Raw genomic sequence first — 17,728 nt, 5'->3', positions numbered from 1 at the left:
GAGCGTTGTCCAGTGCACTCCCATTCACTTCTATGGGGAGCGTGCTTGGTGGTGGTCGGACCAGAGTCCTCTAGCTACCACCTTGCGGTACTCTGTTCCTGATAGCCCAGTGGACCTGCACCTATAAAACAATGGGCCCCCATTATCCTGTGATGAGACAAACCCTTTAATCTTCCATGATCTGAATATAGCAGTAGTTATCAGTTCACAAATTATTTTCACATGTAATAAAAAGCAGAAATATTGTTTAGTTTAACTCTGGCACCCTAATGGTACATCCACGGAAGCTGGATTTGCTAAAAAAAAACTTTTCTGCAGCAAATCCACCTAAACATGCATCAAATTGTGTGTTTTTCAGTGGATTTCCCTTTTGTGGAGAAAAACAACTGTATCCTCACCTACCAATACCCTGCTACTCCAGTAGTGACATATCCACGGTCCCCTGTTGGCTTCTGTTTCCCAGCCTCCAGCTACAACATGTGACTATTGTAGAATGTGGTTGACTGCACTGGTCACATGTTGACATGCCACATTAGTCCTGTAGGAGGGGAGACAAAAACTAGTGGAAAACCATGAAAACATCAACACCGAAGCATCAGAGTATTGGTAGATTGGATTTTACTGTGGAGTCGCAGGTAATCCACCACAATATACACTAGGATTCAATTGATGTCTTCTTTTCCATTGAATTCAGTGGGAAACATCTTCAACAAATCCATACTGTTTTCACATAAGAATTTGACATCCTGAGAACTAAGAAACCCACACTGCAGGTCAATTTCCATATGGTAAAAATGTGCAGCATGTAGATGAGATCTGGTATAATGCACTATGGATTTTCTGTAACCAATACTGCAGAAAAAAATCTTCAGCATTTCTTGTATGTGTGAATGTACTCTAAAAACTGCAAATACAGGAATCATTAGGTATAAATCATTAGAATTATGTGACATTATGGCATCAGGTTTTTTGAAAGTGAGAGAGGTAGCATGAACATGTGCAAAATTCTATCCAGGGGTCCCAGGTGTGATTAAAATTGTTGTAGGAATGATTATCTAAAGTGGCAGTTTTTTCCATATGGTATAAATAATTTATGTTGTAACCAGTGACTCAACTGTAGCGATCAAGTTAATAGGTTCAATTTTACCATTAGGAACATCAGAAGCATGTTCAAACAATCCATGTGTCTGGGGTAGATGGGTACCAGATACTGTGTGAGTCATAATCTTCCATATTGAGAAAATTGAAAAGAAAATGGAGCAGTGTATAAGCTTCCCAATGCAGTCCATGCTAGTTGTGATAACGAAAGCTGGATGCTGCTTAGATACTCGGGCCTTTCCTTTTCAAAAACTACTTTGTGTGAATCTATACACCACAACGAGGAGTAGATTAAATTCCCCGAAATTAAAAATGTAATATTATTATTATTTTTTTCTATTCATAGATAAACCGTTATCAAGGGAAGTATGGGGAATTCCATGGTGTCAGAATGGAACAACTTGCATTGAAGTAACAAAAGACATTTTAATAAAATTGGAAAGCCACCAGATCGTTTTATAGAGATCCAAAAAAGGGCGAGAATAGTATAGTTGTACATTTTTTATCCAACATGTCCTGGTAGTATTTATATAATTATTGTTATTATATATTAATTGTGGTCACATTATTTATTCAAATCACATATTCATAAATTATATATTTTAATCAGCACTAAGTACCACTTTATAATATGTATTGAAAAAATTATGATGATTTGAGATTGAGGTGTTGATTATTTATATATATATGTTTTTTTACTGCAAGGAACCACTAATCACAGGCCGCATCACATGACCCATAGATAGGCCCTTCATTGGATTCACCACCCTTTAAAAACCAGATATCCGGCCCCATAAAAACCACTCCTCCTGAGGAAGCAAGACGACGAAACGTACGTCGAGGAGTCAGCGATCACATACCCTGTCATTACCCTGGTATGATTATCTTTTTTTCACCAGATTAGTCATTTCAGTAATCTTATCACTTCATGGTCTTTGCATTTGGGAATGTTTTTGGATCAGTGCTTACTGACACATTTTAGAGAGGATGGATTTCCCTCTGTACTTAATCTAGTGTGCAACTGTCACATTCCCCACATAGTACCTTTCCATAGGCCATAATATGTGCATAATGCAGGTTAGGCGGCGCTGTTAATTAGATGTCTCTACATATGTTGACCACTATTATGTATTTGGTATGAACATGTTTTGTCATTTTATCTTTGTTTTTTGAATAAATATAACATTTTAAATGAATGGGAATTTAATCTACTCCTCGTTGTGGTGTATTGATAATGGTAATAGAGTATCCCAGTTACAGTGATTGTAGCAGATCTAGACCTAATGGTATATTATTTGTGTAAATCTAGAATTTTTTTCATTTTTTTATAGCAAAATGACATTTTCTGTATTGAACACAGAACTCATGAACAGAACCCTTCGGGTGCTGACCTGAAACTATTGTTGATAATCTGGCATGAATGTCTTTGATGCCTGAGCACTGCCATTTGTGATGCAGACTCCTCCTTCTTCCGAATTCCCTAACAGGATATTGTTATCATTGTCTGTCATGTAACATATATGGTGGACTTGTAACCTGGGCAATGATCCTGCAAGTCTAGACATTATATTCAAGAGGTCATATTTCTCTCACACATGGGTGGACACGCTCCGTCTTGGGTAGCGCTGCCGGCGTCCACAAGCTGGCTCTGCAAGCATGAGAGCCAGACAATCAGTGATGACACCAGCACATAGTAGTGACATAGTGTCGTGTAGTGAAGTTAGGGGTCACTTGACGCTGGTCATGTCACATGACCAGTAGCATGGCCTATTTTAAACAGGCAACTGCTGGCCACAGTTTCCTTTGATTGGTTTATCTCTGACTATCCACACCTAGCCTTACTATACTGCTCTGGACTGTTCAATTTTGGATCTTTGCTTTGACTTCTGACGCTGACCCTTTAACTGATGATTTGGACCCTGATGTGACTTCCTGTTATCAAGCCTTGGCTGGCTATTGTTTCTGGTTATTGTTCTCTCATTTTGTCCTGTCTGTCTCTCCTGGTGTTGACTTTGGTGTGATTTAGTTAGTGGTTTGTATATCCTGATTCTAGATGGTTTTTGTCTCTCCTGGTCTGACTCGGCTTGTCTGTTTCAGCTTTGGTTCTATTAGGTTTTGGGCAATCGATTACTAGCTTATTATTTTATCCCATTGTACTTTCCTGTATAGGCCACATCACTTAGTCAAGGAGGGACTGTCGTCCAGGTGTGGACTGTCAACTAGGGTGGATCATACAAGTAGGCAGTGACATTGGCTGGGGTAGATCAGCATCTCACTTGTCCCCACTGAGGCAATTTTCCTGGTAACCTAACCAAATCAGTGTTAAAAATATGGTACAGTTGCTCCAACCTCTCGCATCAGCAGGATGCGGTGCACAACCCTTGTGACCTACCCCTGGTCGCAGAGAGAGTAAAGGGATTGATATAGTGATGGGGGCATTCAACTACCTGGTACCAGATGGACAAACAGTATGAGCAATAACAAATGTATTCAAATAACTGGAATAAAATGGAATAAATATTCCACTTTATCAAACGTATATGACAATATAATAATATAAGAACATTAAATCACACATAATGGCTCCATAAACAAAAACAAAAAAATACATATAAAATGGTAAAAATGTTTAAAAGTCACTGAATGCTCCTGGTAATAAATGGTATGTAAGGAGGCTGATCGTCGGAGCTCTAAGTCTCTTGTTTGGGATAAATGAGTTTGTATAGGTCCGCAATGCCGTAACCAAAAAAACTCCAGGTATAGGATATCCAGGTAACGCAACCAACTCTTATGTGATGTGGTGCTAATGTCAGACGGGGGTTGCTGCAGCCTGCTTCCCATATACCATTGCTCTGTTGACCATGAACTATGATAGGAATACGGTATCTAAAAAAGGCATAAGCTTGGGTACATATACAGAGAGTGCTTTGTACTTTACCCCTCCAGAAGGCGTGTGGTCTGATTCGGTCTCACTTGGATGATCAGGTCTGCATGCAGTCCGACGCCAAAGTGGGTACCAAGGACCTTCTGCCTTGTTCCACGTGATCCCTGTTCATGTGATCGGAGTGTATCCACGTGATCGGAGGAGAAGGTTCAGGAGGCTGGGTCTGCTTGGAAGGTTTTTGTTAGTTAGGAGCGCGCCTATTGAATGGGAATCAATGTAGCATTTGTAGTATTCATAGCCACATGTGATATGTGGGATCCCTTTAGTATAATAGCTGCTACAACCACATGTGTTTCGGGGTCTGAACTTGCCCCTTCTTCAGTCTTCAGCAGCATAATGGAATATCTGTCCTTTTATAGAGGTTTTCCCTGAATGGGGAGGTGCCTCTTTTTTGAAAAGATGCTTGAAAATCAGAACTGGAGCTGACCTATTCAGATATGCCGTATGTCTTGTCCCAGATGCATCCCAAAAAGTAATTACAATGCAATGGCCTTTAAATGCAGTGATCCAAGGGCATTAGAAAACAACTCATTGGCACCACCTTTTAGGTGACAAAACGATTGGTAGTACACTTACTGAACCACAAATAGTGTATACCAGAGCACCCAATTTGGGCTTACAAGTGGCACCCACAGTCCAGATTAGAACTATACGCAATGATTCCAACTGGCTCAGTTTTAAGGGATTTTTTAGGTGTGGGAGATGTAGCAATTGTCACATTACAAAATTTCCCCAAAAAACTATATGTATTCAGTCTACCCAAAACTCCTTCACATTCACGATAAAAGATGGCTTGACATGCGATTCAACGGATGTAATCTACCTGCTTTAATGTCCCTGTCGGAGGCAGTATATAGGCAGGACAAAGAGATCCCTAAAAACAAGAGTATCTGACCATATAGCTAAAATTAAAAAGGGATTTGAGTTTCATACAGTATCATTACATTTTAAGAACTTTCATAATAGCGATCCGTCCTTGTTGAAGTTTGTGGCTTTTGAGAGGGTTAAGAAACCATGGAGAGGTGGTCATCATATTGCCAAAATGTCACAAACTGAATCAAGGAGGATCTTTGAATTTAACACCATTATGCCACATGATTTAAATGCTGAATTTGAATTGTTCGGCTTTCTGTAATTATAATGGGGTATATGTCGGGCGGTAATGGGGCATCGAGTGTCAGGTTTTTATCGTGGGATGTGCAGGAAGGGGGTGTCGTATTCTTCCGGGGAAATTACTTCCTCCCGTAAGCCTCCATCTAGAATGGTTTTAAGTTCATCAGAGAAAGAGGAAGATGGATTAGATGACATCACTCTATAACCCTCCCTATCTTTAAGGAGGTCCAAACACATACCCTGATACATCTCATGGTCAAGAATGACCAGATTACCTCCTTTGTCGGAATGTTTGATGATTATCAATTTATCCCGTTCAAGAGATACCAATGCTTGCATCTCCACCTGGGACAAGTTAAAGCTACTGGGAGAGACATGTTCAAGTTGTTCTAGATCATGCTTGACCATCTGTAAAAAGATGTCCACACACTCATAGTTGAGAGGTGGGGGCATCTTTTTACTTTTCAACTTGTGGTCAGTATGTGGCCCCTCACCTGGCCCACGTTTCCCTTCCTCCCCCAGCTCAAAAAGTACCTGAAGGTCAGCAGATTCCTTCCCCAGACCGGATATGACGAGCATTTGCGTTTCATAGACCGGAAGTAAAGCACTAGGGGACACTACGTGCCCAGAGGTGACTCTTCCGGCGTCCCAGCATGCAAATTGAACACCTGAATATGGGGATACCTATAGGGATCAAGTAGACACTACATTGTGTGACGATCTGGAGGAGCGAGGTACTGTGAGTACTGGACCTTTACTTGGTGTAGCAAGGTGTATCTCATGTCAACATTGGAGTGATTCATTATTCCTTTACAGCTCTGGGCAGACTGTTGGCCCCTTATCCTTGTGGGTTTCTGGTTTATCTGACCTTATGCTTTGAGCTAAGTAAGTGCTGTACCGGGGGTAATCATTTGTAATTATCTCTAATATCTCTCCCCCTGATACATGTGTACCTTCAGGGGACGTCCCTGGGCTGAGATCTAACTTAGGGAGAGTGCAGGGACAGGTGAGACTTCGGACACTCCCCAATTTTTGCCCTTGTTACGCTTATCTGCATGACCGTCTCAACGGCTGGGTATCCTATGTAGATATCTATTTCATCTGAGCACTATCTTCCCTTGAACAGATTCCACTGGTGAACCACTGTGTTGGGTTCGTCGTATTAATTGTTTTAGAATAAAAGTTACGTTTTATAGGGGTCTATTTTGCTGGAAAACTTTAGATACTCTGATCCTATTATAAGTATTTATAAATTAGCTGGCTGTTAATGTATAATATGGAATTATAGTGTTTGCTGCACAGAATGGGTTTGTAATAGATCAGACTGAGATTGTGTGTAAAACTGTGCAGGACAGCCACATGTTACTGTATACTGAGCTCACTTATCACAGCTCTTTGATTGAGGATTCCACAGCAGAGGGGAGGGGACTCACAGACACTGCAGGCTGCCAGACTGATGACTCATACTTTTCACATGAACGAGCACGTAAGAACTCAGTTCTCAGTGTGATGTCATACAGTGGCGTGGCCGGCCTTCACTCAAACAGCTTAAGCCCGCCCAGCCTTAGCAGCAGAAAACAAGGAAGTCAACAACAGAGTGATTGCAGGTGAGGATGAATAAGCAAGATGAGAATAACCCTTTAACTTCTGTATATATTTTTTGATGAATTTTTATTTTTTATGGATGAGATTTCTAATATATTTATTTATTGATAACTTTATTTATTTATTTATTTCTGTATTGATGAATTAATTTATGTATTTATTGAAGAATTTATGTATTTATTTTTTCATGGATGCGTTTTTAATATATATTTCCGTTTATTTATTTATAGCTTTATTTAACACACCTTCTCATTCAAAGAGTTTTCTTTATTTTCATGCCTATGAAAATTGTAGATTCACACTGAAGGCATCAAAACTATGAATTAACACATGTGGAATTATATACATAACATGTGTCCTCAGCCAAAAACTGCTTAATAATTTGACAGAGCCAATATATGAGGACAGAATGCTAAACTCCTCAATCATCAGGTAACACCAATGTTGAAGAGTAAATCAAGAACCTCGTTTATTGAAGACCAACTCAGTATATATACAGTTCAAGAAGTCATACAACATAACTCAATCGAACATGAACAGCATGCAAGCAAACATCCACTCCCAAGAGTCTTGATGAAACAATAGGGAGAGCGGAGACCCATATGATGGGATTATCTCCTGAGATTATTATTGGGTGATCTACTACTCTAAACCGGCTACTTCTAGAGTCAGCTATCTTAAATTCTTAATCCCATCAATAACGCAATAAAAGAGAGGGACAAATAAACTAACACATTCATTGGGAGTCTCAGTGCAGAGTTAACCCTTTTTTGTGTTGCTGGATTTACACCATGTAAAGTTAATGGGGAATAGGAAAGATGTGGCCTATAAACTCCACACATAAATCAGGGTTAATAGTTCCCTCTAACCCCAAGAGGTCTGAGGGGGGTCTCCATAGTTCTGGGTCCATAGTCTGTAGGAAGGAGGCTAGTCCTCAGGCTTCTCCAGCAGCCCCAGTGATGGTTCAGTCCATCACACTTACGAAACCAGCCAGTTACATCCTAAATCTATACCTCGCTGTGTGTATAAATACAAACCGGATTCCAAAAAAGTTGGGACACTAAACAAATTGTGAATAAAAACTGAATGCAATGATGTGGAGATGGCAAATGTCAATATTTTATTTGTAATAGAACGTAGATGACAGATCAAACGTTTAATCCGAGTAAATGTATCCTTTTAAAGGAAAAATACATTGATTCAAATTTTCACGGTGTCAACAAATCCCCAAAAAGTTGGGACAAGTAGCAATAAGAGGCTGGAAAAAGAAAATTTGAGCATAACAAAGAGCTGGAAGACAAATTAACACTAATTAGGTCAATTGGCAACATGATTGGGCATAAAAAGAGCTTCTCAGAGTGGCAGTGTCTCTCAGAAGCCAAGATGGGTAGAGGATCACCAATTCCCACAATGTTGCGCAGAAAGATAGTGGAGCAATATCAGAAAGGTGTTACCCAGCGAAAAATTGCAGACTTTGCATCTATCATCATCAACTGTGCATAACATCATCCAAAGATTCTGAGAATCTGGAACAATCTCTGTGTGTAAGGGTCAAGGCCGTAAAACCATACTGGATGCCCGTGATCTCCGGGTCCTTAAACGACACTGCACCACAAACAGGAATGCTACTGTAAAGGAAATCACAGAATGGGCTCAGGAATACTTCCAGAAAGCATTGTCAGTGAACACAATCCACCGTGCCATCCGCCGTTGCCAGCTGAAACTCTACAGTGCAAAGAAGAAGCCATTTCTAAGCAAGATCCACAAGCTCAGGCGTTTTCACTGGGCCAGGGATCATTTAAAATGGAGTGTGGCAAAATGGAAGACTGTTCTGTGGTAAGACGAGTCACGATTCGAAGTTCTTTTTGGAAATCTGGGACGCCATGCCATCCGGACCAAAGAGGACAAGGACAACCCAAGTTGTTATCAACGCTCAGTTCAGAAGCCTGCATCTCTGATGGTATGGGGTTGCATGAGTGCGTGTGGCATGGGCAGCTTGCATGTCTGGAAAGGCACCATCAATGCAGAAAAATATATTCAGGTTCTAGAACAACATATGCTCCCATCCAGACGTCATCTCTTTCAGGGAAGACCCTGCATTTTTCAACAAGATAATGCCAGACCACATTCTGCATCAATCACAACATCATGGCTGCGTAGGAGAAGGATCCGGGTACTGAAATGGCCAGTCTGCAGTCCAGCTCTTTCACCTATAGAGAACATTTGGCGCATCATAAAGAGGAAGGTGCAATAAAGAAGGCCCAAGATGATTGAACAGTTAGAAGCCTGTATTAGACAAGAATGGGAGAGCATTCCTATTTCTAAACTTGAGAAACTGGTCTCCTCGGTCCCCAGACGTCTGTTGAGTGTTGCAAGAAGAAGGGGAGATGCCACACAGTGGTGAAAATGGCCTTTGTTGACACCATGAAATTCTGATTCAACATATTTTTCCCTTAAAATTGTACATTTTCTCAGTTTAAACTTTTGTTCTGTGATTTATGTTCTATTCTGAATAAAATATTAGAAGTTGGCACCTCCACATCATTGCATTCAGTTTTTATTCACGATTTGTAAAGTGTCTCAACTTTTTTGGAATCCAGTTTGTATATATGTACACTTACAGCGAGATGTATGATGTAACCTGCTGATTTCCTACGTGTCACACCAGGTACTAAATAATAATTTGTAAAGGGAATAAATACTTATTTGCATAACTGTATTTATACATTACAGAGTGTTGGCGATAGATACAAAAGTAATGCAAGCTTTGTACCTGGGCATTTTCTGTCCCCGATCTCGGTGATCCACTCCAAATTCCTCCTCTTTAAATCCGACCACTTTTTTAATATGGCCATCCGAGGGTGCCTGACCTTAAATTTTGTTTTGAGCTCAGAACGGAGCTCCTTTACAGTGGCCTGTTTCTCTGCCTGGACCTGGGTGCATTCATATCCTCCAACATGTCCTGCAGGATAAAGACATAAGCATATAATCCCAATTTTGTTTAATACAAATATTGAATATAATGTCCTCCACAAAACATCTAAAAGTATTTAAGTGTTTGAAGGGGAAATATTAGATTTAATGTTGCCGTTATAAGATCGTATTGTATTGCAATTGCATGTGCGTGGGGTCTGAGCAATTGGATATTGGCCAGCTGAGCAGAGATCTACCTGTCTAGTGGAGTGACGCGGTATGGGGTGTAAAGCTGGTTCGCCTCCCTGTGGTGCACCATGTACCATGGATGTGGAATGTACATGTAAGAGATATTTCTTTGCTGTCCATACGTACAGGTTACAGACATAGTGCTGTGATGTTACAACAATACTTAGTGCACCAATCAGTAATATCTTCTTAGAACTGATAAAAAGTGAAGTTGTATGTATTGTGAAAAAGATATATTTTCACAATCGAGAATATTTTATAACACTCTATCTGCATATAAAGCGATTGGTCTGACATGCATGTGAAATGTAATCAAATACACTGGTGTAATGTGAAATTACTTACAGTGATCAGGAGTTCTTCCTCACTGTCGCGAAATTTGCTTCCAACCATCTTTTCCAATCTCCTCAAACTTCGGGTAGTTCAAACCAGTTGCTAAACTAGACCACGCCCTTTTTGCGAATGCGCTTTATACAAAGATATTTAGCGATTTTTGCATTGAAAAAAACTGTGAATTTGCGAATTTGCGAATATATGATGAATATTCGCCCATATATTCGTGAAATATTGCAAAATCTAATATTTCTCCTGCCGCTCATCACTAACACACGCCACAAAAAGCTTTAGAACATATAACTGCACCATTGAACGGCAAATGATATATATTTTTTTGCCACTAATACATGTCCAAAAGGGCTGTATTTTTTTTACTTTAACACACAACGGCTAATAAGCCCTTTTTCCCCCCACTAATACAAGCCAAAAAATGCTTTAGAATATATAACAGCACTGCACAAGGGCAAATAAGACGCATAAATATTTCCTTGTAATAAACCCTGTTTTAATGGCTGTATCAAGCAGCACCTGCACCCCAATAACAAGAACGGTTTGCTGGAATTACAGAGCTGTATAATGGCAATTTGGATCTGCATTCAGTGCAGCAAGGTGTAATAGGATTGTTCCTATTACCCAGGTTGCAAACTCCCCTATTGAACCCTGTTCTGCTTCAATACTGTGTAATGCTTCCTCCCTATCCTTTCATTGAACTTTTATACAGTAAAATAAAAGTTTGAAAGTCTTTTTTACCACTGTCTATAGTGCCTGCTAACGTCTCTCCCTGCACTAAGTACACTGGAGAATGGCTGAATCCAAGATGCCTGAGGCTATTTATAAGGCTGTCATATCACAGGTAGTGATGGACGAACATCTGCCGGGACGGTTCGCAAACGCGATCAAATGTTCGTGAACCGCAAGTTTGCGGTGGGTCCCATTCATTTTAATGGCAGGCGAACCTGAAAAACCTTCAGCTCATATTTGCAGCCAATTAATAATTACTAGAAGTGCACAAATAGTCCCACAAAATGGACAGTGACATACCAGATGTATTATTCGAATTTGCGATCTCCAAAATAACTTTTGCGTCCGCGCATGCGCAAATGCACTATATAGTACCCAAATGCACTATATAGTACCCAAATGCACTATAAAGAAAGTATATTGGGGTGACTGGTATATCACACCAGTAGAAATTATTTGTTCCAATAACGCTTTCCCTCTATATACCTGCAGTATCGCAGCAGAACCGCACACAACAAATGCACTATAATATACAGTCGTGGCCAAAAGTTTTGAGAATGACACAAATATTAGTTTTCACAAAGTTTGCTGCTAAACTGCTTTTAGATCTTTGTTTCAGTTGATTCTGCAATGTAGTGAAATATAATTACATGCACTTCATACGTTTCAAAGGCGTTTATCGACAATTACATTACATTTATGCAAAAAGTCAGTATTTGCAGTGTCGGCGCTTCTTTTTCAGGACCTCTGCAATTCGACTGGGCATGCTCTCAATCAACTTCTGGGCCAATTCCTGACTGATAGTAACCCATTCTTTCATAATCACTTCTTGGAGTATTGACCACAAGTTCTCAATGGGATTAAGATCTGGGGAGTTTCCAGGCCATGGACCCAAAATGTCAACGTTTTGGTCTCCGAGTCACTTAGTTATCACTTTTGCCTTATGGCACGGTGTTCCATCATGCTGGAAAATGCATTGTTCTTCACCAAACTGTTGTTGGATTGTTGGAAGAAGTTGCTGTTGGAGGGTGTTTTGGTACCATTCTTTATTCATGGCTGTGTTTTTGGGAAAAATTGTGAGTGAGCCCACTACCTTGGATGAGAAGCAACCCCACACATGAATGGTCTCAGGATGCTTTACTGTTGGCATGTGTGATGTAAATCTGATACGAATGTGTGTATGACTGGAGGGCTATAGGAAAAGGGCCCCCCATAGTTATATAAAGGATAGGTAGACAGGAATTCCTTTTACATCTTAGGTAATGCTGATCGTCTCATAAGAAACCATTCTACAAGAACATTAGGTTACTGCAGTTCATAAAGACATGTTGTGGGAACTGTAATCATCTACTGATAACGAAAAATAGCTCATACCAGCAATCATACAATTGGTTCATAGGGACACCGCCCGTTGAAAACAGAGTACTGAGCATGCGTAGAACGTGATACTCTTATATAATAGTATGTTGCAATGCGCGTAATAGTAAGCGCGCACAAACAGTACTTAACTATAACTAGTGCTGTTCATGAGGAAATGGCTACAAGCCATCCAATCATAATGAAGCTCATGACTGAGCATCCCCAGGATGCAACAAGATGATGGGTGGAGTTATGGGCATATAGGCAGAGGATCTTTCCCATTTGGTTGGGACTGTTCCACTGCTGACGAGCCGTGTGATGTGTATGCGCTGCCTCCTGATGAATCGCTGGTCCCCCGATATGGAGTGATGATGCAATATCCGGTAATGTATTGATTCTTACTCTATGATTGATTTATCCACGATTTCACTGTATACTCTAGAAAACTGTATAGTGACCTAAGTATTCATATAATAAATCATTAATAACAGAGAGAAGTTGTATGCTGTGTGTTTCCTAGTTGGGAAGCTAGTGAGAGGAAAGGTGAGGCATAAGCACCGCCAAAAACATGGCAATACATTAATTGGCGACGAGGATGGGATTTGACCTTTTATAACATATTGTTTGGGGCAGGGGAATCCAGGGGAGTAATTTGTAGAAATTTGGCATGTTGCCAGAAGTAAGGGGCAATTGATACATAAGCTCGTAAAATTGCCCCTGAAGGATATTTTGACTTGAAACTTGGTATCTGAACAAATCATCCGGTAATGCACCGATTAGATTAAGACAGGAGTAGGAAGCTCCTCCTTTCCAGTTTCAAAGCAAAATATCTTGGAAACTAAAAACAATTTATCTGTCGGAGGTTGTCTTAAAACGTTCCAAGTAACAAGGGACACCTCTGAGCACAGCCCCACCCATTTTGGCAAAAAGCCAAAAATATAACAGTATGTTTAAGAAAAAGGCCAAATCCCAGAAAGAACCCGTGGAGATCCCCGGCTGGACCGAGGCTCCCTATAATATAATAGCAACAGAATTAGCTGGTCACGGGTTAGCGGAATCATGGGATAAACAGTTAAAAGAATCAAATCCGGTGGATGTAGTTCAAGTACTTGAGAAACTCCCAGCGAAAGCTGGTGATGCAGTTACCCTGGCTCGAAGGAGCTGGGTGTTGGCATCTGCATATCGTGGAGTGCACAGCGATTGCAGAAGGCAATTCAAGATCAGAGGTGCGCGGAACAGGCTCCGTTGGAAGCCGAGGGGCGTGCTCTGATGTTGGAATGTAGTGGAAAACTGTTGAAAGACAAGTTGACCCACTATCAGACTATAGCAGAGAACTCTGCTGTATACATAGCGGCGAATAAATATAAGAAAAGAAGGGGTAGGATTAACAAGAATAAAGTTTATAAACATATAGCTGCCGCTAGTGTGGATCGGGACCCTAGTAGATGGGATGGGGATATCTGGGATTCAGACTCGGATGATTGGGATGATTGTCCCGATGGTCCTGATTGTCCTGATCCAGTGATGGATCCCCCATCTGCTAAGGCATTTCCGGTGCTACGTAGGAAGGAAAAAACTACCTTAGGACCGGAAATAAGGGAAAAAAATAGGGTAAGAGTGTGGCATACAACCCTCGGTTGTCTGCTACACTCACAGCAGAAGGGGATGGCATGAGTAGTCAATATGCGGAACTCATGGCTGTTTTCCTTGCCCTGAAAAAAGAACAGGGAGATCAATGTCATATTTTCACAGACTCATGGTCGGTAGCTAATGGCTTGGCTACTTGGTTAATGGGCTGGAAAAAACATGATTGGGTTATACATGGAAAGGAAATCTGGGGAAAACAAATTTGGCAGGAAATAGAGGAGATAGAACTAACACTACTGTTTTCCATGTTGATGCTCATATGCCGATAGACTCTCTTGAACGTTTGTTTAATTCCCAAGCAGATGCGGCAACGGCCATATCCACTATATCCAAGTCAGAGGATAGAGAGACTGAGTCATGGCTGGAAGGTACAGCCGTTTGGGCTCACCAAAAAAGTAGACATCTTGGAGAAAAGGCCACTTACAGGTGGGCGCAGGAGAGAGGTATTCCACTAACAGGAGACATGATCAAGCAGGTCATACAAACAGATAATGGGTCTCATTTTACAGGGAAGGAAATAAAACAGTTTGCTTTAGAAAACAACATTGAATGGGTATATCACATGCCCTATTACCCACAGGCTGCTGGTCTCATTGAGCGAATGAATGGGTTGCTCAAAGGAGCATTGAAAAAAAATGACCTCAGATGGTAAATACGGGCAATGGAGAGATAATCTTTCCTCGGCCCTTCAGTCGCTCAATAATAGACCACTAACAGAATCCACTACACCTTTAATGAGAATGTTGACGCCAAGTCTTACTATAGGTAAATTAACTATAGAATCTATTGAATATTGGACAATTAATGAAGAAGCTCAGGTCCCTTTTAGGGGAACATCAAAATCTGCAGGGTTGGACCTGCACTCACTGGAGGTGACGGTAGTAAATCCAGGAGTCACTAAGATAATTCCTACTGGAATCGGGGTAAAAATTCCCTCAGGACATTATGGACAGTTGGCCACTAGATCCAGTTATGCTCTAAAAAGTTTAATAGTGGTTGGAGGGGTAATTGATGAAGACTACCAAGGAGAAGTCAAAGTTGTACTCATAAATCTGGGTAAAATGGATGCTATAATATCAAAAAGAGATAGGGTGGCACAATTGCTATTAATCCCAATATATATAGCACAGATAAAAGAAACAACAGCCCCCAAGGAACTAACTATGAGGGGACAGAAAGGATTTGGATCCACTAATGAAATTAGTGTAGGTGCTAAAATTTGGATTCAAGATGTAAACGGACCTCCGTCACCTGCTGAAGTAATAGCGGTTGGCAAGGACCGTGCTCTACTCGTGATGAGGCCTGGAGTAGAGAAGTGGGAATATATCCCACAGGAAAAATGCTACTTAAGGGAATAATGCTGTATTCTTGACTTACAGAATCCACTAAGACATTGTGGCATCGCCCTTGGTCTCCTTGGTATCGTGTGGTTGGCATCCTACGCAGACGGTAATACACCCGGACACAAGCTGAGCCTGGCTGAATCCAGAAATTGGACGTGGGGATGGAGAAACTATTCTAAAACCAGGAAATAGGACAGTGTTACATGTGAAGCCAATTGACTCTGCATTTGTTCTTTGCAACCCCTACAGCAGCAACAACAGAAAGGGTTGTTCCAAACCATGTTGTTGACGGGGAATGAGGAAGTTTGGAGGACCGTGTTTAACTCTTTTGTAAGGGAAAAACACTGGCTGGACACCAAAGCGCCTAAAATAAGGTGTAATGATACGTCCTGCACCGGTAAATTGGTCTACTACAATGTGACTAAAAGTAATATAATGTGTAAGTTTGTAGTATTACCAATGTTAAAGGGCCCAGAAGGTAATCAACATTTTTGGGTACCTACATTTTATGGACAAGTAATTGATAGCAATAATAGCACACATGATTTAACTTTCTGTGATGACACTCTTGAAGGTAAAATCTGTAAGTTACAGTCTGCTGTATATGAGCCTTGCTTGTTACAGAACACTGTAAATAAATGCGAGTGGACCATAATGCCTACGTCATACCGATGGATGGTTGAAGTAGCACCCCAGGTGATATGCGTAGTGACAGATCGTCAGGTGGTCCCTAAAATGAGGGTGCCTTTTGCAGGATGCATACACAACATCACGGTTATTCAATGGGAAAATGAAACTTTTATGTTAAATCCAGATAATGAGCTAAGCACCAAGGTGTTATGGCAAGACACGGCTTTAGAAGTCCCTAATTGGGATCTAAATTTGACTAGACTGAAAGCAATTACAAATTTGAACAGGAGTATCACGGGACACAAGCTCTTTACTACGGTAGTGTCTGATAAAATAGTAAAAGTAGGATCCGCCATAGCGGACGCTACATCCCATCATTGGTGGGACATATTCATGGGGTATTCCCCATCAGCCAGGACTACCATGGATTGGGTGGTTCACCCCTTGTTGGTAGTCATGATAGTAGTAATTGTACTATCTATTTGGAATTGTTATGTAGCCTATGGTATATGTTGTAAAAAACGAAAAATGATAATGGTTTCCTATACCAACGGTCAGCATTAAGGACCGAATGTGATGTAAATCTGATACGAATGTGTGTATGACTGGAGGGCTATAGGAAAAGGGCCCCCCATAGTTATATAAAGGATAGGTAGACAGGAATTCCTTTTACATCTTAGGTAATGCTGATCGTCTCATAAGAAACCATTCTACAAGAACATTAGGTTACTGCAGTTCATAAAGACATGTTGTGGGAACTGTAATCATCTACTGATAACGAAAAATAGCTCATACCAGCAATCATACAATTGGTTCATAGGGACACCGCCCGTTGAAAACAGAGTACTGAGCATGCGTAGAACGTGATACTCTTATATAATAGTATGTTGCAATTAGTGATGAGCGGGAGGTGCCATATTCGATTTCGCGATATTTCGCGAATATTCGAATGAATATTCGTGTTATATTCGTCGAAATCGAATATTCGTAATTATTCCAATTATCGCGAATAATATACGAATTTTTTTTCGCGTATTGCGATTATTTATCTTGATAGTATAAGGCAACGTTCCTATGCTAATTGACTATGGCTAGGCTAATATGTGTATTTTACGAAATTTCGTGATTTGCTCTAACTTCGTCTCTTAGAATATTACGAATATTCTAAAAGACGAAGTTAGAGCAATATTACGAAATTTCGTAAAATACACATATAGATTGTAATTTAGCTAATATACTGCTATAATCCCTTTTTTTGCCTCTAATTTTTTTTTTGCCTCTTCTGAACTTAAGTTTTGTAAATTATGTACACTATTAAAAAATAATACTATAGCAGTATATTAGCTTAAATACAATCTATGTGTATTTTACGAAATTTCGTAATATTGCTCTAACTTCGTCTTTTAGAATATTCGTAATATTCTAAAAGACGAAGTTAGAGCAATATTAAGAACATTTGCAAAAGCCGAAATTGCGATGCGAGTAATATAATACGAAATAATCGCATGAAGATTTCAACTTAGCACTGCTATATTCCATATTCTAGCCTAATATGGAATATAGCTGTGCTAAGTTAGCACTGCTATATTCCATACTAGGCTAGAATATGGAATATAGCAGTGCTAAGTTGAAATCTTCATGCGATTATTTCGTGTTATATTACTCGCATCGCAACTTGCGAAATTTGCAAATGTTCTTAATATTGCTCTAACTTCGTCTTTTAGAATATTACGAATATTCTAAAAGACGA

General features: G+C 40.2%; 1 protein-coding gene across 5 annotated transcripts; it reads left to right on the top strand.

The window, feature by feature from the left end:
• The first annotated feature begins 12,157 nt into the window (after window positions 1–12,157).
• Window positions 12,158–16,775, top strand: LOC122927901. Of its 5 annotated transcripts, none has more exons than XM_044280231.1 (3): window positions 12,158–12,741; window positions 14,308–14,431; window positions 15,385–16,775. In XM_044280231.1, exon 3 carries the CDS (start codon window positions 15,628–15,630, stop codon window positions 16,540–16,542), a length of 915 nt encoding a protein of 304 aa, XP_044136166.1. In that variant the 5' UTR covers window positions 12,158–12,741; window positions 14,308–14,431; window positions 15,385–15,627; the 3' UTR covers window positions 16,543–16,775. The 5 variants fall into 4 exon arrangements, with proteins under 5 accessions (XP_044136166.1, XP_044136169.1, XP_044136167.1 ...); XM_044280232.1 differs by lacking the exon at window positions 14,308–14,431; XM_044280230.1 differs by having other exon boundaries at window positions 14,308–16,775.
• Window positions 16,776–17,728: the final 953 nt, after the last annotated feature.

This window comes from Bufo gargarizans, chromosome 2 (genome assembly GCF_014858855.1).
Source record: "Bufo gargarizans isolate SCDJY-AF-19 chromosome 2, ASM1485885v1, whole genome shotgun sequence".
Classification (NCBI taxonomy): Eukaryota; Metazoa; Chordata; class Amphibia; order Anura; family Bufonidae; genus Bufo; species Bufo gargarizans.
The sequence above is the reverse complement of the archived record's forward strand: the minus strand, read 5'-3'. Positions and strand labels throughout refer to the sequence as shown.

What these genes read in the sequence shown, in the direction of transcription:
- LOC122927901 (XM_044280232.1), top strand. Translation starts at nt 15,628, where the DNA reads ATGTTGTTGACGGGGAATGAGGAAGTTTGGAGGACCGTGTTTAACTCT.